General features: G+C 46.2%; 1 protein-coding gene across 4 annotated transcripts in view; it reads right to left on the reverse strand.

Annotated features, from left to right (window-relative positions):
* Positions 1-24,386, reverse strand: part of ptpn22 (protein tyrosine phosphatase non-receptor type 22) — a 79,871-nt gene that overhangs the window by 40,779 nt on the left and 14,706 nt on the right. For 2 of the 4 annotated variants that reach the window (XM_062979699.1, XM_062979698.1), the window contains exons 2-3: positions 7,795-7,903; positions 680-775 (exon numbers count right to left, since the gene is read on the reverse strand). In XM_062979699.1, the coding sequence (XP_062835769.1) occupies positions 680-775; positions 7,795-7,830 (132 nt within the window). In that variant the 5' untranslated portion in view covers positions 7,831-7,903. Of the gene's footprint in view, positions 1-679; positions 776-5,549; positions 5,627-7,794; positions 7,904-24,386 lie in introns of all 4 variants that reach the window. The other 2 variants (XM_062979697.1, XM_008110050.3) reach the window with 2 other exon arrangements.

Genomic DNA, 24,386 nt, shown 5'->3' on the forward strand with positions numbered 1-24,386 from the left:
GTACGTTATTGAATGTAGAGTGAACTAGTTAGAATCAGAAAACTAGCAGACAGAAAGTGAGTGGTCTGTAGACTAGTCTTTCTCTTTTTAAGTCTTGTTTTAGCATCTACTGTATGTTAAATCTATGTATTGGTGCGTTTTATTTTTGTGTGTTTTTGGTGTTGTGTAGATTTTTTGTACTAGTTAGAAAGCAGATTAGTAGGGTGTGTTTTTAAAAAAATGTATAACTTTATGATGTGTTTGTTCACTTTATTATAGTTATATTATATTTTTGTTCCTTTCTAACAAAAATGGTAGTAAAAGACATGGCAACAGTCATGATGTGTTTGTGACATCAACTCTGAAGTTCTGAAGCTGATGTTTTTGACCTTTTGTCTTTTAGGCCCTTTAGTCTTCGTGTCCCAGAAACATGATGCTCTGGGTATTCTGGATCTTAAGTCCCACACAACTCGATGAGCAGACATTGAAAACCCCTCGTCTAAAGCATTTTGTATTTTCTGAAACCTACACAAAGCTACACCCTTATAAAGCTACAAGAAATTCCTGAAGCTGATAGGAACAATCTACTGCTCCGGGGAGCTGACTGTATCAATATAGGTGTTATTCAGCAAGTGGCAATTATTTTAATGTAAGACTGGAAGAATATACAGTAGGCAGTAGGCAATTATTTGTATCCTACCAAGACTTTATATTCCCAAATCATCCTCCAGAAGTCCACTACAGTTGTGGAAAGAGGACCCTGGGTAGCGATGTACGTCCTTGGCTCATATACACCCTAAAAAAGGAAAAAGACACAGAAATGCTGGTTTGTATAGCACTTTAGAAAGCATTCAGGTACACTCCAATCTGGAGTGTTTTGCATTTACTCATGATTCATAGAGAACAAATCCACAAACAATCAAAGCCACAAAGCCTACAAAGTGGAGGGCCAACTGTGTTCTCAAAAATACATTTTCAAAGAGGAAGATGACGAGCTCTCCTTTGTTGGAGGTTCTGAGTAGAGCTTGGGAAGATAGATTTCCTATATCTTCAAGGGTTAGACTATATGACATTGCAGTTCATTCCAAACCTACAACTCTTTGATTCTGTGGTTTCTTTATGAACCCATCTCACCATGGATCTCTTTGTTCAGAGAAGTGCTTGTTCACACTATATCCTAAGTGGCTTGTAGCTTAACCCTCCTATTTTTCACTGAGGAAAACTCGAAGTTGATGAGAATTATGGGCTACAGCCAAGAGAACACAAGATCCATAATGCAACAAAAGCAAAACATTCCCATCACATGCACCAGCTGTGGCATGTTCCGCTTTTTCACACAAAAACTAGACAACTACATCTGCTCCAAATGCAAACAGATGACTCTGATGGAGCAGAGGATCCAACAGCTCGAGCACCGTATTAAGACCCTTAAGGACATTCAGGCACTCGAGCTCTTCTTGGACACTGCACAACACGCTGCTGTAGATCAGCAGCCTGCATCACACCAACACCACCAAGACCATGATCAGGAACCTTATGGGGAGATCAACTCAAAGGTAGACAACCCTCAGGCTTGGAAGGAGGTCGCCCATAGAAGGAGACGCAGGACCAGGCAGCCTCCGCAGAACTCCTCTGCTCAGCTGCATTTACACAACAGATTTGAAATTCTTACATCATTAACATACAATCAGGAAACACATCTTGTGGAGGACCACAGTTTCTTAGATACCACTCAGTGGACCACCCTGGATCAATGCGCAGGGGATAGCCCTGACGGGGACAGTGCATCACCACAGTCACACTTATGTAATCATGCAAATGCTCCATCCCCAATCATAGACCAGGAGCAACAGGAACATCCTTGGGAGAGTAATGGGCTCTCGGATGTATCTCAATGGATTGTCATTGATGAATGCACTGGGGATGTTGAGGAGGAGGACAACACTTTACACCTACATGATTCACTTCAACAGGAACACTCTTCAGGGGACATACACACTGTCTTGCACAAAAGGGACCCTGTCAATCCTCAAAGGAAATAGGTCTTGGTAGTAGGTGACTCCCTCCTTAGAGGAACGGAAGCCATCATTTCCAGACCGGATGGGATGGCTCGAGAAACATGCTGCCTCCCGGGGGCAAATATACACCATATCACTCAGAGGATCAGCAGGCTCCTAAAGCCCCATCACCCTCCCCACCTTATGTTGATACATGTAGGTACCAATGACACCGCTAGGCATACTTTTCAAAAGATCACAAATGATTTTCGAGCTCTGGGAACAAAGCTAAAACTGTATAATGTACATGTGATCTTTTCATCCCTCCTCCCTGTTGTAGGACACGGCTCTACAAGGGCCGGAAAAATAGTACAGGTCAATAACTGGCTCAGAAAATGGTGTCAAGAGGAGCATTTTGGCTTCCTTGACCATGGTCTACTCTTCCAAGAGGATGGACTACTGGCAAGCGATGGGGTGCATCTCACACAAGTAGGAAAACATCTTTTTGCACACAGACTCACAAACCTCATCAGGCGCACTTTAAACTAGATCCACTGGGGGAGGGGAACAACAGCCTGGCGAACAATATATTACCCACGACCACAAGGAACCGCCGAAAGGCTAAACGGAGGGCTTCACAAACACAGCAAGGACCAAGTACAGAGAGCACAATAATCCCAAATAAACAGTTCGAGAGGAGGTCACAGGGGCTTACATGTCTTTACACTAATGCTCAGAGCATGGGAAATAAGCAAGACGAACTCCAACTCCTAGCACAGCACCACACATACGATGTCATAGGCATCACTGAAACCTGGTGGGATGACTCCCATCACTGGAATTTAACCATTGAGGGCTATAACCTCTTTCACAGAAATAGAACAAAGGGGAGAGGAGGGGGAGTAGCTTTATATGTCAAAAACAGTTACGTTGCAGAAGAAATGCAAGACTGTAATCCGGGAAACCAGCTTGAAAGCATCTGGATAAGAATCAAGGGAACCGGGACTCAAAAAGATCTTGTCGTGGGTGTCTACTACAGACCTCCGAGTCAGGATGAAGGACTTGATGAAGCCTTCTGTCAACAGCTGACCAAACAGGCACAAAGAAGAGATATAGTCGTCATGGGCGATTTCAATTATCCCGATATCTGCTGGAAAACAAACTCAGCCAAGAGTACAAAGTCCAACAAATTCCTCACTTGCCTTGCAGATAATTTTATGGTCCAGAAGGTAGAAGAGGCAACAAGGGGATCAGCAACTCTTGATCTAATCTTAACAAATGTGGAAGACCTGATCAATACAGTTGAAGTGGTTGGATCCTTAGGGGCAAGTGACCATGTGCTCCTGCAGTTTGCAATACAAAGGAATGCTGAAACTAAGACAAGTCAAACACGCTTTCTGGACTTTAAGAGAGCTGACTTCCAAAAAATGAAGGAATTACTGAGCGGCATTCCATGGACGCCAATATTAAAAAACCAGAGAGTTAAGGATGGATGGGAGTTTTTCAAAAGTGAAATACTCAAGGCGCAAATGCAAACAGTGCCAACAAAGAAGAAAAATAAGACAAGTGCAAAGAAGCCAGAATGGATGTCCAAAGAACTTCTAACTGAGCTAAAGCTCAAAAGTGACATGCACAAGAAGTGGAAAAGGGGAGAAATCACCAAAGAAGAATTCAAACGTATAGCCAACACCTGTAGGGAAAAGGTTCGCAAGGCTAAAGCGCAAAATGAGCTCAGGCTTGCCAGGGACATAAAAAACAACAAAAAAGGCTTTTTTGCTTACTTTGGTAGAAAAAGGAAGAAAAAGGAGGCGATAGGGCCATTGCAAGGAGAAGATGGGGTGATGGCGACAGGGGACAGGGAAAAGGCAGAACTGCTCAATGCCTTCTTTGCCTCGGTCTTCTCAGAAAAAGAAAGCCATCTTCAACCTCAGCAACACGGAATGGACGAAGGATTGGGGGAAATCCAACCCCAAATAGGGAGACACGTTGTCCAGGAACACCTGGCCTCTCTAAACGAATTCAAGTCCCCAGGGCCAGATCAGCTACACCCAAGAGTACTGAAGGAACTAGCGGAAGTTATTTCAGAACCACTGGCAATTATCTTCGAGAGTTCTTGGAGAACGGGAGAAGTCCCAGCAGATTGGAGGAGGGCGAATGTGGTCCCTATCTTCAAGAAGGGAAAAAAGAACGACCCAAACAATTACCGTCCGGTCAGCCTCACATCAATACCAGGCAAAATTCTGGAAAAGATCATTAAGGAAGTGGTCTGCGAACACTTAGAAACAAATGCGGTCATTGCTAATAGTCAACACGGATTTACCAAAAACAAGTCATGCCAGACTAATCTGATCTCTTTTTTCGATAGAGTTACGAGTTGGGTCGATACAGGGAATGCTGTGGATGTAGCGTACCTGGATTTCAGTAAGGCCTTCGACAAAGTCCCCCACGACCTTCTGGCAAACAAACTAGTAAAATGTGGGCTAGACAAAACTACGGTTAGGTGGATCTGTAATTGGCTAAGCGAACGAACCCAAAGGGTGCTCACCAATGCGTCGTCTTCATCATGGAAAGAAGTGACAAGTGGAGTGCCGCAGGGCTCCGTCCTGGGCCCGGTTCTGTTCAACATCTTTATTAACGACTTAGACGAAGGGTTAGAAGGCACGATCATCAAGTTTGCAGACGACACAAAACTGGAAGGGATAGCTAACACTCCAGAAGACAGGAGCAGAATTCAAAACGATCTTGACAGACTAGAGAGATGGGCCAAAACTAACAAAATGAAGTTCAACAGGGACAAATGCAAGATACTTCACTTCGGCAGAAAAAATGGAAATCAAAGATACAGAATGGGGGACGCCTGGCTTGACAGCAGTGTGTGCGAAAAAGACCTTGGAGTCCTCGTGGACAACAAGTTAAACATGAGCCAACAATGTGATGCGGCTGCTAAAAAAGCCAATGGGATTCTGGCCTGCATCAATAGGGGAATAGCGTCTAGATCCAGGGAAGTTATGCTCCCCCTCTATTCTGCCTTGGTCAGACCACACCTGGAATACTGTGTCCAATTTTGGGCACCACAGTTGAAGGGAGATGTTGACAAGCTGGAAAGCGTCCAGAGGAGGGCGACTAAAATGATTAAGGATCTGGAGAACAAGCCCTATGAGGAGCGGCTTAAAGAGCTGGGCATGTTTAGCCTGCAGAAGAGAAGGCTGAGAGGAGACATGATAGCCATGTACAAATACGTGAAGGGAAGTCATAGGGAGGAGGGAGCAAGCTTGTTTTCTGCTGCCCTGCAGACTAGGACACGGAACAATGGCTTCAAACTACAGGAAAGGAGATTCCACCTGAACATCAGGAAGAACTTCCTCACTGTGAGAGCTGTTCGACAGTGGAACTCTCTCCCCGGGGCCGTGGTGGACGCTCCTTCCTTGGAGGCTTTTAAGCAGAGGCTGGATGGCCATCTGTCGGGGGTGCTTTGAATGCGATTTCCTGCTTCTTAGCAGGGGGTTGGACTAGATGGCCCATGTGGTCTCTTCCAACTCTACTATTCTATGATTCTATGATTCTATGTCTTACCTTGATAAAATTGGCATTGATATAATGAGAATCTTTATCTGATGTGATAAGGGAGAGCCTCACTCTGCTGTGATCATCTGAAAGAGGCAAAAGAGAAAAAGGAATAACAACCAGCTGCCCCAGATAAAGCAGACAATTCAAATTAAGTTTTATGATGTTGTCTGAGGTTACTCTTAGGTACTATTAGCCAAGGCATGCCGAACTTAATAAGAACATATACATTTCACATATACAATTAGCAAACTTTGGTATATGGAGCAGAATATAAAAATAATCAGTAACATTGTCCATGTAGTAAAAAGGTAAAGGTTTTCTCCTGACGTTAAGTCCAGTCGTGACCGACTCTGGGGGTTGGTGCTCATCTCCGTTTCTAAGCTGAAGAGCCGGCGTTGTCCATAGACACCTCCAAGGTCATGTGGCCGGCTTGACTGCATGGAGCACTGTTACCTTCCTGCCAGACCAGTACCTATTGATCTACTCACATTTGCATGTTTTCGAACTGCTAGGTTGGCAGGAGCTGGGGCTAACAGCGGGCACTCATTCTGCTCCCGGGGTTTGAACCTGGGACCTTTTGGTCCGCAAGTTCAGCAACTCAGCGCTTTAACACACTGTGCCACCAGGGGCCCCTGTCCATGTAGTAGAGCTCCATAATTAAGTGGAAGGGTTTTCATCTCTAGTCTTCTTTCTGAAGACATTCACATCACAAAATATCCCAGAACATCAATGCCTTTGGCTTCTCTATATCAGTTCATTAGAACAATGGGCTATTCATGATATATGTGTCATTTATGTATTTCTTTATGAATTACATGTTCCCATAATCTTTCACTTCCTTCTGTATTCTACTCTACTCCAAACAAAGCCCACTTCCCACTCCTTCCCCTATTTTTATCTAAAATTAAATCTTATTAACCAATAAACTTTTATAAGCTCATCTATATCCTTTTGTGCAAAGAGAAAGCATTTCTGTCAATAAATGGATTGGATTATAGTCCCATTCTCTGCTGTCAGTATGGTACTCTATACCCTATTCTGGAGAGTCCTCCAAATCTATAGGAAGGAAGAAGTCTTTGCATTCAAATCCCTGAAATCTTTTTTTTTTTTTGAAAACTCAGTGTTTAGATTGGGTTGGAATTGAGCAGCACTCCTGATGATGTTGAATTGCAATCCCCAGCATGCCTGAATGTAGGCAATGCTGGATAGGGCTTCTGAGAAATGCAGTTCACCAACAATTGGAAGGCACCACAATTCATACATTGTAGGTAAAGTTTCATATTAATATAGATTTTAGAGGGCTAGCAAAATGTCACAGGTTTGGGCCCTTTTATACTACTAAATTATAACAGTATGATTCTACTTTAACTGTCACATTTCTGTCCTGTGGAATTCTCGGGTTTGCGGTTTGGTGAGTTGACTAATCTAAATGTTCCTCCCTAAACTGCTCTGGCTGAATAGCCTGCTTCTGGTTTACATAGGATGTTTATCATAAAAGTTAGTGGAATCATAGACTATGACTATGTGGTGTAAAACCACGAAAATTCAACCATGGAAATTCACTGGGTGTCCTTGGGCAAGTCACACTCCATCTGCCTATGAGAAAAGCATAACTTCCCCAAATAAATCTTGTCAAGAAGTTTAATGAAAGAATCCCAACAAGTCAACTTGAATGTAAAGAATTAGAACATAACACATACAACATATATATTTTAGAAGGACATATGGAGACCTTCTGAGATGATTATAAAGTATGCATCAACTGTACCAGCATTTAAAGTGAGTTAAGAAAGACCCACATATTACATTAATTTTCAACCTAATGTGTGTGTGTGAATTTGGCTCATACATTTGTGTCTTGAATCCTAAAGAAGCTTAACATCAGGTAATTCACCAAGTGAATATTTCTCATCCATTCTTCCTATTCAAGCGCTCTGAAAAACCTTTATGTAAGTGAGGAAAATCAATCAATCTCTCTCACACACAAACACACACCACACAGGGCTCACACAATCTCCGACATTGCATGTCATATTGTTCAGAATGGCCATGTGGTCATCAGAAGAGGATTTGTTGTAAATCAATAGGTAGTGTAAGAGGAAGATAAGAAAATTTCCTTTCAAAAATTGTCTTATCTTAAAATTCAATTTATTATATTAAGGATTTATATTCCCAGTGCATATCTCGATGTTGATACATTCTATAAAATGACAGGATACTATGGTGGTGAATTATTTAATTATTGGCTTACATGGCAAGATGTCCTTATATCGATTCTTGCTGACATTTTCTGGGCTCTCAGATGTAACTGTCGGGTAGATTTTGTCTGCTTTGTAGGTTGCTGATTGCTTTTTCAGTTTCTGCGGTTGAATCATAAAGAAGAATTATAAAGAACACGTCAATAGTATACCACAGCACTGCATAGCTCAATATTTCCTGACTGGCCTTTCTTGAGACAGCAGCAGTGAAAACTTAAGCACCATCATTACTTTGTAATGGGAAGATTAAGAGGAGTGGAAATTTTATGTGCTGAAAACAAATCACATGTAGCTTGGGCACTTGCTCTTTTGATGTGGCTCCAGAGAAAATTACCCATTCACAAGGAACTTCTACAGTCCTTGAACCATTGTGATGTAGTGGAATCACACTCAGCTCAGACGTCTCTGGAAAATATGAAAATCCTTAATCTACTGACAAAACAAAAGGATGTTGTTCAACAGTAACTATGTGCTACAATCTTTTTGCCAAATGAATTTCTTCCAATATCTATTCTTCTGAATTCTCTCCAATCACAATAGTCATAACCAGAGCTTTATTGTGAATTTGCAAGTTGGAAAGGGCAAGAATATCCAGAGAATTCATTCATACTGTTCCGAATGTTGAAGTTGTCACAGATTTGCTACAGGTCCCACACATAATCCAAACAACTGTTATGAGAAGGCAAGTACTAGGGCAGGCATTGGCAAACTAAGGCCCGGGGCCCGGATTGACAGGGGTTAATCGCCACCCTGACTTATTTATGAGTCAGGTCTCTCACCTTCTTCTCACCAGTCAGACCACTTAAGCATCGGCAAAGTGGCACCAACAAAACGACACCTCAGTCGTAAATTTTCTGCTGATCCCAGCGGTACTATACTTTTATTTACAGACTATATACAACTCTAAACACCTTCACTGTCAGGACACATCTTCCCCGGCAAGGGCAAAGCATGCCGCGACCTCTCAGTTTGCCGAATCTACTATCAGTGCTAGCAAGGCACTCCCAACATTCCACAGTTCATGACGAATGTTCTGTCCATGCAGTTGAAATGGAAGTCTTGACCCATTGGTCCTGCAGGTAATCAATCAGGGCTGGCATGTAATTAACTCCTGTGCTGCTGGAAAGCTTGCCGAAACACATGGACACAATCCAACAGCAACAATTTGATTTAACATTTCACACTCTAACACCAAAAAACACTGACACCCCCGGGCACTTACCTCAGGCCCTCCTCATTTCCCCTGTCTTCTTAGCATAAGGACATGGTGACCCCCTGCATCCTTTTGCCAAAAAAGATGAGGGAGGGAGGCATGTAGCAGCTGAGAACCCTCTGGAGCACTCTCAGCCACTGTGTGTCTCACTCTCCTCTTGGCATGTGGACAGTATGAATAACCCCATCCTTATGCCAGGAGGACAACTCAAGGGAGGCACGCAGTGGCTGAGAGCCCTCCAGAGCACACTCAGCTGCCACCTGTCTCATCCTCCTCCAAACATAATATCAAGAGGATAGCCCGAGGGTTGGGGAGGAGGATGGGAAGGAGGATCGGAGCAGTTGCTGCATGTCTCGCCTTCCTTCCTTATGCTGGGAGGACAACCTGAGGATGTCTTGGGCTCTGCCCTGCCCCCTCCTGACCCAGTCCTTTCCCGGGCCCTCCCCACCCAGTGTGTGCCCAGCTCCCCCTCCCAGCCAGGCCCACAATGTCGTCTCAAAGCAAAAAAAGTTTGCCCATGCCTCTACTAGGGCTTGTGACATGGTATTGTAGTTCCCTTCAGTTTGTGGAATCCAGTTATGCTTTGTCTCAGCATCATCAACTTTCCGTCATATTGCCTACCAACATTTTTAGAAGACTAAGAAAGTCAAGAAAAATTCCATAACAAGACATCATGCAGTATTTTCATGATACACTTATACTGTGTTACAAAATTTACAGCTTAAATTACAAAGGAAGGCCACTTAATGTGATCCCCTTCCCTCCTTCCCCCCTAACTCCCTCCCACTCTCCCATTTTCTTTATTTCCAGGAACTACAAAGACATTTGACTGAAGCCGTGCTGGCCAAGAAAATAATGGTTAGCCTTTTCCTCCTGTGCTACTCTCCAAATCTTAATTTCCTCTTTATCGCTTGGGTGGAGTAAGCACTATAATGCATTTCTAGTTCCCCACGATGCCTCAAAGGTGCCACTTAGGACCCCTTTTTCAGTAGCGCAATGGGGTTTTTCTTCTTCAGCCACAGAGCCCAATGGCTCTCATCAAACCCTGAAGAACTACTTCCAGGGTGACTCCGTGGCTGAACTGTTGCTGCCACCGCCTAAAAAATGCTTCCAAGGTGCCACTAACGCGATCATCAAATATTATTTACATTAGGAAAAATGTTCTCATTCATTCATTCATTCTCTCATATTTCATCGCTTTTTCCAAATACTAAAACTCAAGGTAGTTTACCACAATACAAATTGATCACCTTACTTTGGACAAGACAGTCTTTTGAGAGTCACCACCTCTGATGGTGTCACTTAAATGGGTTAACACACCATGGCCTCTAGTGAGGCCAAAGTCTTTCTGTTATCCCTTCAGGCAGAGGATAAAATTATACATTTCCCAAATTGTTCGGCCTCCAGAAACTGCTGAATACGAGGTGCTGACATTAAGCAGTTACTTTGGTCTGATCAAGTGCGTCTGTTCTCTGGAAACTGGATAATTGTTGTACTTTATTATGTTAGCTGCCCTGATCCCAAAGCTTAGGCAAGGTGACAATTTAAACATATACAAAATATCAAATACAGTACAATGTCCATATCTACAAGACCAATATCTGTGGTTTCATGTATCCACATCCAAAAAAAACATCACCATGGGTCTCTTCCTCCCAAAGCATTTTGGGATTGGCTGTTCTCCATAAATTCCTGGAAACAGTTAAAGGTAAAGGTTTCCCCTGACGTTAGGTCCAGTCATGTCTGACTCTGGGGGTTGGTGCCCATCTCCATTTCTAAGCCGAAGAGCTGGCATTGTCCGTAGACACCTCCAAGGTCATGTGGCCGCCATGACTGCATGGAGCGCCGTTACCTTCCCGCCGGAGCGGTATCTATTGATCTACTCACATTGGCATGTTTTCGAACTGCTAGGTTGGCAGAAGCTGGAGCTAACCGCGGGTGCTCACTCCGCTCCCGGGGATTGAACCTGGGACCTTTCGGTCTGCAAGTTCAGCAGCTCAGTGCTTTAACACACTTTCCCACCGGGGCTCCTTCTACAGTTACAGCTTTCTAATTAGAAATTAGAATTTAGTGGCAGCTTCACATTTTTAATAAAGTGGAAACAGAAGTGAAGTTCACTTCACTTCCTCTTGTTCTACTTCCTGTAAAAAAAAACTTGCAGAAGGAAAGGACTCAATTTCCAGATTTAAAAGAAAATGTCTTACAAGAATCTGACCACACAAGTTTCTTTTTATGTATTCACATCAGATTCTAAAGCACATAATTTACAAATACAGTACAGGCAGTCCCCAAGCTATGAACAAGATAGGTTCTGTAGGTTTGTTCTTAAGTTTAATTTGTATGTAAGTCAGAATAGACACATTTTAAAAGTGTAACTCCAGCCCCACACATAAATACATACATACATAACTACATACATAAGCTCTGGATACCATAGGGAAGAGTGAACACCCCTGTGGTGTTTGTCTTACTGTCTGTGCACCTGTTCATTTTCTGTCCTTGTAATAACTGAATTTGGAAAAAATTGGCCTGTCGTGGAAAAGGTGGCTTCCACTATTCAAATCATTTAATCTACTGATGCCTTAATTAATGTAATTTTATCCGTATCTATTTTTATTTTGAAATTTTCCAGTAGCTACTGCATTTTCTACCACCGGCTAATACTCCAGTCAATAAGTTTTTCCAGTTTTTTGTGGTAAAATTAGGTGTTTTGCCTTATATTTGGGTCGGTTTATACTCAAGTATATGCGGGTATTTCACTTTTAATAAACTCCCATCCATCACTAACTCCCTTCTCTTTTATTATTCCTGTCCACTGAGTCACACTCAGTATTTCCCTAAATTTCCTGAAGTCCGTTCTCCTAAAGTCTAGAATACATGTTTGACTTCTCTTAGTTTCAGCCTTCCTTTGTATCACATTTGTAACTTGGATGTTTGTAACTTGGGGACTGCCTATACTTTGAAACTGTCCCATTGCAATTCCTGCATATATAATTCCATTTACAAAAACAAACGTCCTCCATAGGATTCTAATCAATATCTCTGAAATTAGCTCTTGGATTGAAATGGGAACTATGGCTTTAGTAACCAAACAGATCTAAACAATCAAATCTTCTGGATTACTTCATTGTACCCAGCAGGAAAAAGCTGTAAAGACTTGTACTATTGCAACTGTGACTTAGCTTTTCTGGTTCTGGCTCTGAGGCGGGAGGTTAAAGAACCCCAGGAAATACCATATATGGGCAGAGATGGCGACAGCTAGCAACCCGGGTGCATAAACTCACAGAAACATGTGACTTCTGGGAAATCATGTGTTTCTGAAGAAATGAAAGCTAAAGATAAACAAACAGCGCATGCGTACGCAGGCGCTCTGAATGATTGTGAGCACGGCACAGAAAGAGTGCGGCCGGCCCGCTGGTCAGCACTGATTGGGTCCAAGTCAGGCAGTGTCACAACTCTAAGCCAATGAATTTGCTTGTGGGCGGGCATAACCCGAACCCTGTAGTGTGTATAAATATTTACTCAGCCCGCCACTGGGGGTTCTCCCTGGAAAAAGCACTTATTTTGTGCGAGGGGGAACCCTAGTGGCCATTAGCCAAATAAAACTGCTTTCTTGGAATTATTCCAGTTGTCCGTCTCCAATCCATCCACTGCGCTCAACAAGGACCGTAGCACAAAGGTTCCGCTACATTTTCTGGTGACCCCGACGTGATTTCCTATAAGACGGGCCAGGAGGTTGGAGACGGATCCCGTTGGCGGGACGGCCCCAACTCAGCGGTGGGGGCCTGAGGCAACTACCGTGAGACGAGAAGGGGCCCCTGAATATTGCAAGACCGGCTGCTGTGCTTGCCTCTGATGCCAACGCCGACTGACGGTGGGAGCTACAACACCAGCGAGGTTCCATAGAAACCAGCCAGGAGGAAAAGGATCCAGGGAAAAAGCCCAGGGGCGAAGGTTGGTCCGACGTCTACAGAAATCTGGCAAGTATAGTGGTTGCATGAGACATTAAGGGAACACCAGCGCTGGGAGGGACACAAAAAAGTTCCCAGGGAGGTAGAAAGGGGCTCTGTCTTGTGTTTCCTGACGCATGCCGTTGAGTGGCCGGGTGCCCAGGCCAGGACAGTCCCCTCTATTAGGCAGGATGGGAGGGAAAAATTCAAAGAGCTCCACTCCCTTACAATGCATCTTAGATAATTTTGGCTCTTTTGCTATCAGAGCCGTAGCAGGCAATCCAAGGGACCTGAGAGATTACAGACTGAGGAATTTGTGTCAGGGAGAATGGCCAGAGTTTGGGTTAGGTTGGCAAGTAGAAGGAACGTGGGATCTGAAACTGATCCGAACAGTGGAAGAATATTGTGCTGTGAATCATCCGAACCAGTGGGTCTATATTGCTACTTGGGAACGGGTAGTTAGAGAAGATCCAGGTTGGGTTCGACAGTGCAGGAATGGCAAATGTATGGTGGTGAAGAAGGAAGGGAAAAAGAAGGAAGTTTTCCAATCCAATGAGGAGGACTACCCAGATTTACAGTTGAGTGTACAGGCTAGACAACAGGAATTATTGCCGCCACCCTTGCCACCGCCCCCCCCACCCCAGGGAACAGCCCCCGGTGCACCTACACTAGAAACGAGACCCCCACCCTACTCTCCAGAGTCAACCGAAGCGGCCAAGAAACACTATCCTAGCCTAGAAAAATATCAGGAGGAAACAAAGGAAAAGAAGAAGTCACAACGGATGCCCAGTGATGCTTCTCCGGCACAAACTCGGAGACATGGAGCTCCGGTGTGGCCTGGTGATTCACCGACTGGCCCGGCCCTCCAGATGCCCTTGAGAACGGTGCCTGTGATAAACAACAGGAATGAGATAGTTCAAGCATACCAGGTAGTGCCTTTCAGTAGTAGTGACATTTTGAACTGGAAAAATAATACTCCACCTTATAGTGAAGAACCCCAAGCTATGGCTAGGCTATTGGAAGGGATTATGGCAACCCATAATCCCACCTGGCAAGATTGCAGACAATTGTTGAATATGTTGTTCACATCAGAAGAGAGAAGAGCAGTGTTGAATAATGGGGTAGCCATAGCCCAGGTTGGGGCCCCACAAGATGGTGATGCAGCCGAGTGGGGAGCACAGAGGTTTCCTGTGGAAATAGATCCCCAATGGGACACCGCAGAAGAAGGACATTTGCAGAGACTGAGAGGATTCCAGCGTATATTGGTAGAAGTGGTAAAGAGGGGCCCGCCGCGACCCGTCAACATTATAAAAATTCAGGGAGTGGTACAGGAAAAATCTGAGTCACCAACAGCCTTTTTGGAAAGGCTGGAGGCAGCATATAGAAAGTATAGCCCGTATAATTTGGAGGATGAAAACGGTAGGAGGGCGATTCAACAGTCTTTTATCAGTCAAGCGGCTCCTGACATCCGGAGAAAGATTCAAAAGCAACCAGGATTTCTAGGAAAGACTATGAATGAATTGTTGGCACTCGCAGATCAAGTTTATATGGCAAGAGACCAGGTAGAAGAAGAGAAGAAGGACAGGAAGAAGAAGCAGGAATACCAAGCATTAGTTACCATGATGGAACAAAGTGCAAGTGGACAGAGAGGAAGAGGAGGATATGCCAGAGGGGGACAAGGAGGAAGAAGAGGGCCCCCTCGGAGGTTAGGTCGAGACCAATGTGCTAAATGTAAGAAGTTTGGACACTGGAAAGGTGAATGCCCAGAAGGAAGAGAAGGAAGTCAGGAAGGACTGAGAGAAAGAGGAAGGCCTGAGAGAGGAAGAAACCCAGGAAGGGGAAGAGGACGTGGAAACTACGTACCTTTTCCTGCGAGAGAGGTGATAGCTGCAGCAGCTGTGATGGAAGAAGAATGGGAAGATATGGATGGAGGAGAGGAATGAGGAAGCCAGGCTCTTGTTTTGTTGGACCCCGGGGAGCCGATGGTCACACTTGAAATCGGGGACCAACAATTGGACTTTTTAGTGGACACAGGTGCCGAAAAATCAGTAGTAAATACAAAAATTAGTCCACCAACTCGGGAAACTACGAAAGTAATAGGGGTGTCTGGGAAGACCCAGAAGTGCCCCTTCCTCAAGGAACGCACCTGCAATCTGGCCGGACATCAGGTCAAGCATAAGATGTTATATCTTCCAGACTGCCCAGTCCCTTTATTGGGAAGGGACATTTTATCAAAATTACAAGCACAACTCCAGTTCATGAAGAATGGACAAATGGAACTATCATTTCCCATGGAAGAGGAATGGAGACTGTTTCAAGTTAAGATTTTTACTGAAGAAATACAATGGCCATGGCATGAGACTCCTTTAGTGTGGGCAGAAGATAATCCTCCAGGATTAGCTAAATATGTTCCACCGGTGGTGGTGGAAGTGAAAAGAGGAATGGGACCCATATGTAAGCCACAGTATCCCGTCAGTCGAGAGGCGGTGCAGGGGATCAGAAAGCATCTAGAGCGACTTCTTGTGATGACCCATGGGCCTTGTAGTCCTGCTCAGGACATTGTAATTCCTGATGAAGATGAAAACTTGGGTTTTTTACCTTCCCAGTCTGAACTGGATTCCTCTCAGCCAGATCTTTCCCAGGCAGATCTGGGAACCCTGCACCTGCAAGAAAGTTGTCTCCCAGAAGTATGTCAAACAAGCCCAGAGCCTACTTCTCCCGTGTTCTTGCGCCGGGAGTTTTGTAAACAACAGAGAAGTTTGGAATCAGCTTCGCGCAGGAGTGCAAGAATTGCGGCTAAGAATGTAGCCAATTAAGACTGTTTCTCGTGAGAATCTTTAAGGAGTTTAACATCTGGTCTCAGAGTTTAGCTTTCGTTTCTGATTCCCAGAGAACTGCTTCGGTGGGAAAGTTAGACTCTATATAGGTGTTTTACCCGCGTAGTAACTTCGCGGAGTCAATTCGTCAGCCTACGGAGCGAGTTGTGTCTGGACAGCGCGCTCCGATTCAAGCCTCGCTCCTGCTCAAGCCTAGCCCTGCTTTCCAGCCTTCGCCTTGCTTCCCAGCCTTTGTTTATCTACGGACTTTGCCTTGTTTCCCAGGACCAATCCTTGCCTTGTTCCACGGATTTTACCAAGTTATTCCACGGACCTTGTTCTTGTTCCTAGTTACCTTGTTCCACGTTTTAAGCCTTGTTTCAAGTATCAAGTTATTTCCTAGCCTTACTCAAGTTTATGGACTAAAGGACCTTGTCATCTCCCCTCACTTTGCCTGGCAAAGTGAGTGTTTCGGTTATTGGATTACAACTTTGGACCATAATATTTCTTATTGGGCATTGCTTTTTTGGACTAATTTTGACCTTTCCTGAAAGGTCCGCTTCTGAACTAACTTTTACATTTGTTTTTATTAACCTTATACATTTCCTTAATAAAGATATTAGTTAGAATCTGGCCTCTGCGTATGGTTATTGGTGCTCTGTAGCCTGGGTCGTGACAGTTTGACTCCGCCACCCTAAGCACCAATTAACCTCGGCCAGAATGTCTACCGGAACCGTGCCCGGTGGGCAGCCACTGAGCTACACCATCAGCAAGGACGAAGTGGATCGCATCCGCGACAGACTCAACGCCCAGGATGGAGAAATAAAGGGCTTGCGGGAGCGCGGAATCCGCCTCCCGGCCATGGCGTTGCCTACCAAGTTTACTGGAGAAGCTTCTAAGGTTCATGTTTTCCGTCGCCAATGTCAAGCTTATCTAGAGGCCCGTGATGCCGAGTTTCCCCAAGAAGACATCAAAGTGGCGTGGGTCTACAGTCTTCTAGACGGGCCAGCGGCCAATTGGGCGACGGCACTGTTCGACCAAGCCTCTCCACACCTAAGATCAGCGCAACACTTCTTGGACCACCTCAAGGAGACTTGGGGAATCGAGGACAATTTGGAGGCAGCCGGTCACAAACTCCGTCGCCTATTCCAAGGAGACAGACCTATGTCTCAGTATATAGCCGAGTTCCGAGTGCTGGCCCACAACACCGGCTGGAATGATGTAGCCCTCAGAGGACAATTCCGGGAGGGTCTCAACATTGAAATGCTGGAAGAAATCTCCAAGGTGGATCCTCCCCAGACCCTCGAGGCACTCATTGATCAATGTTTACGGGCTGAAGTCATGATTGCCAACAGGAAACAGTGGGTTCGAGGCCAGGGCAGTAGAGCCGGGGCAAAACCCCCCGCTCCCGCCAGCGTTCAGCCACGTCCAGTGTGGAGACCCCCACCGCCGACCCCATACCCCAGAGGAGGCGAGGAGGTGCCGATGCAGTTGGGCAATGTGCGTCCCAGACTAGATGCCGCCGAGAAGGCCCGTCGTCAACGCTTAAACCTCTGTTGGTACTGCGGGAACGGGGGCCACTTCGCCAGAGAGTGCCCAGCCAAAGGGAAGCCTGCCGCCCGTCTTGCGGCGGCGTCCTCCACGGAGACGAAGACGTCTGAGCCGACTGGCACACAGCCGGCGGGGGAAGCCAACGACCGGGTGTAGAGAGGCTCGCCAACCCGGTCAAAAAATCCATTCAAGAGCCGCCAACCGGGGTCCTGTTCCTTCTCGTGGTCACATTATGGTCAGCAAAAAGGGGACCCGTCATGATCCACGCCATGATAGACTCTGGAGCTACCAACAATTTCATTGATAGAGAGTATGCCGACTCTCTGGGATTACAATATCATGATTTCAAGAATGCCCGTGTGGTGCAAGCCATAGACGGCCGCCCCCTCAAGACGGGCCCCGTAAGTCAGTGGTCGGAACCCACCAGGATGTGGATAAGGGAACATATGGAAGAGATTTCCTTCTTTGTTACCGAGGTTCCCCATTTCCCTGTGATTTTGGGAATTCCATGGCTGACTCTCCACGACCCTAACATCTCCTGGTCCAACAGAGAACTGCAGTTTGCTTCACAGTACTGCCAAAACCATTGCCTCGTAGCCAAGGTCTGCCATGCCACAGACACCGAGCCCATCATCACCTTGCCAAAGAAGTACTCCGAGTATTGGGATGTATTCAATGAGAAAGAAGCCGAAAAATTACCCCCACATAGACCTTATGACTGTGCCATTGACTTGGTGGAGGGGGCCCCGATCCCGCGAGGGCATCTTTACTCCCTGACTGAACCAGAGCAAGAAGCTCTCAGGGAATTCATAGAGACAAACCTTCGCAAGGGATTCATCAGACCCTCTCAATCCCCAGCCGCCTCCCCAGTGATGTTTGTGAAGAAGAAGTCAGGGGAACTACGCTTGGTGGTGGACTACAGAGCATTGAACAATATCACCAAGCGGAACAGCTATCCCCTGCCCTTAATCTCGGATCTACTGGATCGGCTTCGAGGAGCCAAGGTTTACACCAAGCTGGATCTTCGGGGGGCTTACAACTTAGTTCGCATCAGGGAAGGGGACGAGTGGAAGACCGCCTTCCAGACCAAATTCGGATTATTCGAGTCCCGAGTTATGAATTTCGGTTTATGCGGAGCTCCCGCAACGTTCCAGCATTTTGTCAATGACATTTTTCGGGACTATCTAGACAGGTTCTTGATAATCTACCTGGACGATTTTTTGGTGTTTTCTAGATCACAATCAGAACATGAGAACCACGTCAAAATGGTGTTACAACGATTGCGGGATCATGGACTTTATGCCAAGCTGGAAAAATGCGCCTTTGATCTACAAGAGGTAGATTTCCTGGGTTACCGCATCTCGCCTCTAGGGCTTTCCATGGATCCAGCCAAGGTTTCAGCAGTATTGGAATGGCGGGCGCCAACTAACAAGAAAGAGGTGCAGCGTTTCTTGGGGTTCGCGAACTATTACCGCAAGTTCATTCCAGATTTTGCCCGCTGGTCCGACCCCATCACTAGCTGCATCCGTGGAAAGCAGCCTTTCCGCTGGACTGATCAAGCAGAGAAAGGGTTCCAGCAACTAAAGAAACTATTCACCTCCCAGCCAATTCTACAGCACCCAAATCCTGGAACCCCTTTTGTTGTGCAAGCGGACGCCTCTGATGTGGCAATTGGGGCTGTACTCTTACAACCGGTGGGAGATCACCTCCATCCCTGTGCCTTTTACTCTCGTCAACTAACCACACCAGAGAGGAATTACACCATTTGGGAAAAAGAACTACTGGCCATAAAGGCAGCCTTTGAAACTTGGAGACATTGGCTAGAAGGGGCCAAATTTCCCATTGAAGTCCACACTGATCATCGTAATCTAGAACATCTAAGAACTGCCCGCAAACTAAATCAGAGGCAGCAACGTTGGGCTTTATTCTTCGAACGTTTCGACTTCCAGATTCATTATGTGACAGCCCAGACCAAGCAAGCAGACGCCCTGTCACGTAAACCGGAATACGCTGCAGGACGCAAGGAGACCTTTGAATCCCAACTATTACAACCCGAGAACTTTGCCACGCTCACAGTGGGGAACACCAAATCCATTCCCATTGGTTCAACTTCCTCTACTCCAGGGCCCATCTGTGCTCAAGAAATCAGGGCTAGTCAGCAAGCAGATGCCTGGGCGCAGGATCAACTTCGTCAAGGTCTGCATTTTCCTTTTTCGCTTAAGGATGGGCTGCTTTGCTATAGAAATCATGTTTATATCCCACCCGGACCGGGCAGGGAAAAAGCGCTTCGTCTGTGTCATGACTGCAAACCAGCAGGACACTTCGGACTATTTAAAACCATGCATCTGATCCTAAGGGATTTTTGGTGGCCCAAGATCCGCAAGGATGTGGAAAAATATGTCAACACCTGCCCAGTATGCCAGCGCTCCAAGATAAGAAGGGAGAAGCCCTCAGGGCTTTTACACCCCCTTCCTACCCCATCTCGCCCATGGGAAATAATTTCTGCGGATTTCATCACTGACCTACCACCTTCCTGTGGATTCACCACGATCTTAGTGGTGGTGGACCTTTTCACCAAGTTAGCCCATTTCATTCCCTGCGAAGGCCTCCCCACGGCCAAAGAGACTGCGGATCTATTCCTTCAACATGTTTTCAGACTACATGGATTGCCCAAGAGTTTAGTCACAGACCGTGGATCTCAATTCACCTCTCGTTTTTGGAAGGCGCTACAAAAACTATTGGGCATAGACTCTCGCTTATCTTCAGCTCATCATCCCCAAACAGATGGGCAAACGGAGCGCACCAATGCCACTTTGGAGCAGTATCTTCGCTGTTATGTAAACTACCAACAGGACAATTGGGCTACTCTGTTACCACTGTCTGAGTTTGCCTACAACAATGGAGTTCAAGCTTCTACAAAAGAAACGCCGTTCTTTGCAAACTACGGCTTCCATCCACGTTTCTTTCCCCCTGTCATTGAAACTTCAGAAGTTCCCGCAGCAGAGGATTGGCTGCAGGAACTCACAGCGGTGCAACAACTTTTGCTCCAGCAACTGGACCAAGCCAAGGAGGACTATAAACGCCACGCTGACAAACACCGCCAGCCGGGCCCCGAAATCAAGGTAGGAGATCGGGTTTTTCTGTCCACTCGCTTCCTGCCCTCCCACCGCCCTTGCCGGAAGTTAGATGCCCGTTTCATTGGCCCCTATCCAGTGGTGGCGCAATTAAACCCCGTGACTTTCAAACTCCAACTTCCGCGTTCAATGCGCATCCACCCAGTGTTTCACCGTTCCCTGCTCCTTCCGGCGGATGGTGTGCGTCCTGATACAGACCAACCGGCCCCCCCTCCTGTTTTGATGAATGGGGAGGAGGAGTTCGAGGTTGAGGACATTTTGGATTCTCGCTTTCACCGCCGCCGCCTACAATATCTCATTGACTGGGTGGGTTTTGGCCCTGAGGAGCGCTCTTGGGAAGACGCCTCCACTGTCCATGCTCCTGAGTTAACCCGTCGCTTTCATCAGACCTATCCCGCCAAGCCGCGTCCTCGCGCCTCGGGGAGAGGGCCCCAGTTTGGGAGGGGCCTTGAGGAGGGGGATAGTGTGATGACCCATGGGCCTTGTAGTCCTGCTCAGGACATTGTAATTCCTGATGAAGATGAAAACTTGGGTTTTTTACCTTCCCAGTCTGAACTGGATTCCTCTCAGCCAGATCTTTCCCAGGCAGATCTGGGAACCCTGCACCTGCAAGAAAGTTGTCTCCCAGAAGTATGTCAAACAAGCCCAGAGCCTACTTCTCCCGTGTTCTTGCGCCGGGAGTTTTGTAAACAACAGAGAAGTTTGGAATCAGCTTCGCGCAGGAGTGCAAGAATTGCGGCTAAGAATGTAGCCAATTAAGACTGTTTCTCGTGAGAATCTTTAAGGAGTTTAACATCTGGTCTCAGAGTTTAGCTTTCGTTTCTGATTCCCAGAGAACTGCTTCGGTGGGAAAGTTAGACTCTATATAGGTGTTTTACCCGCGTAGTAACTTCGCGGAGTCAATTCGTCAGCCTACGGAGCGAGTTGTGTCTGGACAGCGCGCTCCGATTCAAGCCTCGCTCCTGCTCAAGCCTAGCCCTGCTTTCCAGCCTTCGCCTTGCTTCCCAGCCTTTGTTTATCTACGGACTTTGCCTTGTTTCCCAGGACCAATCCTTGCCTTGTTCCACGGATTTTACCAAGTTATTCCACGGACCTTGTTCTTGTTCCTAGTTACCTTGTTCCACGTTTTAAGCCTTGTTTCAAGTATCAAGTTATTTCCTAGCCTTACTCAAGTTTATGGACTAAAGGACCTTGTCATCTCCCCTCACTTTGCCTGGCAAAGTGAGTGTTTCGGTTATTGGATTACAACTTTGGACCATAATATTTCTTATTGGGCATTGCTTTTTTGGACTAATTTTGACCTTTCCTGAAAGGTCCGCTTCTGAACTAACTTTTACATTTGTTTTTATTAACCTTATACATTTCCTTAATAAAGATATTAGTTAGAATCTGGCCTCTGCGTATGGTTATTGGTGCTCTGTAGCCTGGGTCGTGACACTTCTGCAGCATGGGATATTGATACCATGCAGTTCCCCATGGAACACGCCCCTGCTCCCAGTCAAGAAACCTGGAGGACAAGGAGAATATCGCCCAGTTCAAGATTTGCGGGCTGTAAATCAAGTCACCGTTCCCCTAACCCCAGTAGTGCCTAATCCATACATCATGATGAGTCTAGTACCAGCATTTGCCAAATGGTTTACTGTATTGGATTTAAAGGATGCATTCTTTTGCATTCGATTAGCCCCTGTATCCCAACCGATCTTTGCTTTCCAGTGGGAATCTCAGCAGTCAGGGCAAAGGACCCAGTATGTTTGGACACGCCTTCCTCAGGGGTTCCGGGACAGCCCGACCATTTTTGGTCAAGCCCTGACCAAAGACTTACAGGATTTTGTAATACCTAAGGAAGAGGGAATTTGGCTTCAGTATGTAGATGATCTGCTTGTCGCTTGCCGGACACTAGAGGGCAGTAGAGACCATACTTTGAGGCTACTCAAGGAATTAGAAATAAAGGGTTACAAAGTATCAAGGAAAAAGGCCCAGTTGTGCTGTCCCACGGTGAAATATTTGGGGTTCCATCTGACCAAAGGAAAGAAGATGTTAGGAGCTGAAAGAAAGGAAGTTGTTTGCGCCATCCCCACTCCCAGTACCCGGCGACAGGTGCGGGAATTTTTGGGATCAGCAGGATATTGCAGACAGTGGATCCCCAACTACGCCGTGTTGGCTAAGCCACTGTACCAGGCTACGAGAGGTGGAAGAGAAGATCCATTTGAGTGGACAGAAGAATGTCAACAGGCATTTAAGGCATTAAAAGAAGCTTTGATGTCATCTCCAGCATTAGGACTGCCCGATTTGGAAAAACCATTCACTCTGTTTGCTGCAGAGCGGGAAGGGACAGCGGTTGGAGTATTGACCCAACCACTAGGTTCATGGCAAAGGCCGATTGCCTACTTGTCAAAGCAATTGGACACAGTGGCTCGTGGATTGCCACCTTGCCTGAGGGCTGTGGCAGCATCAGTAGATTTAATCAAAGAAGCGAATAAATTGACCCTAGGACAGCCACTGACAGTTAAGGTGCCCCATAGCGTTAAGGCACTGCTAGACACTAAGGGACCGCGCTGGCTCACAAGTGAGAGGTTAATGAAATATGAGGGATTGTTGTGTGACAACCCACTGGTGACCCTGGAGACTTGCTCCACTCTGAATCCGGCCACCTTGCTCCCGACTCCAGGAGACACCAAGATCCATCAGTGTGCCCAGGTGATGGATGAGGTATTCTCCAGTCGACCGGATTTGAAGGATGTGCCACTAACTAAGGTGGACGACACTCTGTTCACAGATGGAAGCTCCTTTATGGAAAATAATCAAAGACACTCAGGTTATGCGGTTGTCCGGTGGGGGGGAGAGACGCTGGAAGCAGGGTCACTGCCCCCGGGGACTTCTGCCCAGAAGGCCGAATTGATTGCCCTGACCCGAGCGTTGGAATTGTCAAGCGGAAAGCGGGTTAACGTCTACACAGACTCAAAATATGCCTTCACTACCCTCCACGCACACGGAGCACTGTACAAGGAGCGCGGGCTCCTCACGTCTGGAGGAAAGTGCGTGAAACATGCTGGAGAGATTGTGGATCTCCTGGAGGCGGTTTGGAAGCCAAGGCAGGTGGCTGTGATGCATTGTAAAGGGCACCAACGTGGAGACGATCCCGTAGTGCAAGGAAATAGGCAGGCTGATCTGGCAGCCAAAGAGGCAGCTAGGCTGCCCTATATTGAACATCAGGTAATGGCCCTACAGGTAGAATTAACTGAACATAACATTACATATACACCAGAGGAAGAAGAATGGGCCTTAAAGGAGAAGGGTCAGTGGTCAGGAGAACTCATAGTGATGCCAGACGCCCGTGTCTACGTCCCTAAGGACTTGGCATGGCACATAGTCCAACACATGCACCAAAATACACATTTAGGAAAAATGGCATTGGCAAATCTGCTAGGACGACAGTTGTATATCGATGGATTACATAGCCTAACGGCAGCAGCAGCCCGAAGATGCTGGACATGTGTAAAAAATAACCCCAGAGAAGGACCCCTCAAGCCACCAGGAGTCCAACATGTGGGTGGGGTACCCTTTGAAGCTTTAGTCACTGACTTTACAGAAATGCCCCCATACAAAGGATACAAATATTTACTGGTGTTCGTGGACACATACACAGGATGGGTGGAGGCTTACCCTACAAGGACTGAGAAGGCTGTGGAGGTGTCAAGAGCTCTAATGAAAGATGTTATTCCCAGATTTGGCATACCCTTAGAAATTGGATCAGATAATGGCCCCGCATATATTCAACAGGCCGTGCAAGGATTATGTAGAATTTTGGGCATAAAATGGAAGTTACATTGTGCATATAGACCCCAATCTTCTGGAAAAGTGGAAAGAATGAATAGGACATTAAAGGCTCAGCTTGGGAAACTTTGCCAAGAGACAGGATTG

This window comes from Anolis carolinensis, chromosome 4 (assembly GCF_035594765.1).
Source record: "Anolis carolinensis isolate JA03-04 chromosome 4, rAnoCar3.1.pri, whole genome shotgun sequence".
Classification (NCBI taxonomy): Eukaryota; Metazoa; Chordata; class Lepidosauria; order Squamata; family Dactyloidae; genus Anolis; species Anolis carolinensis.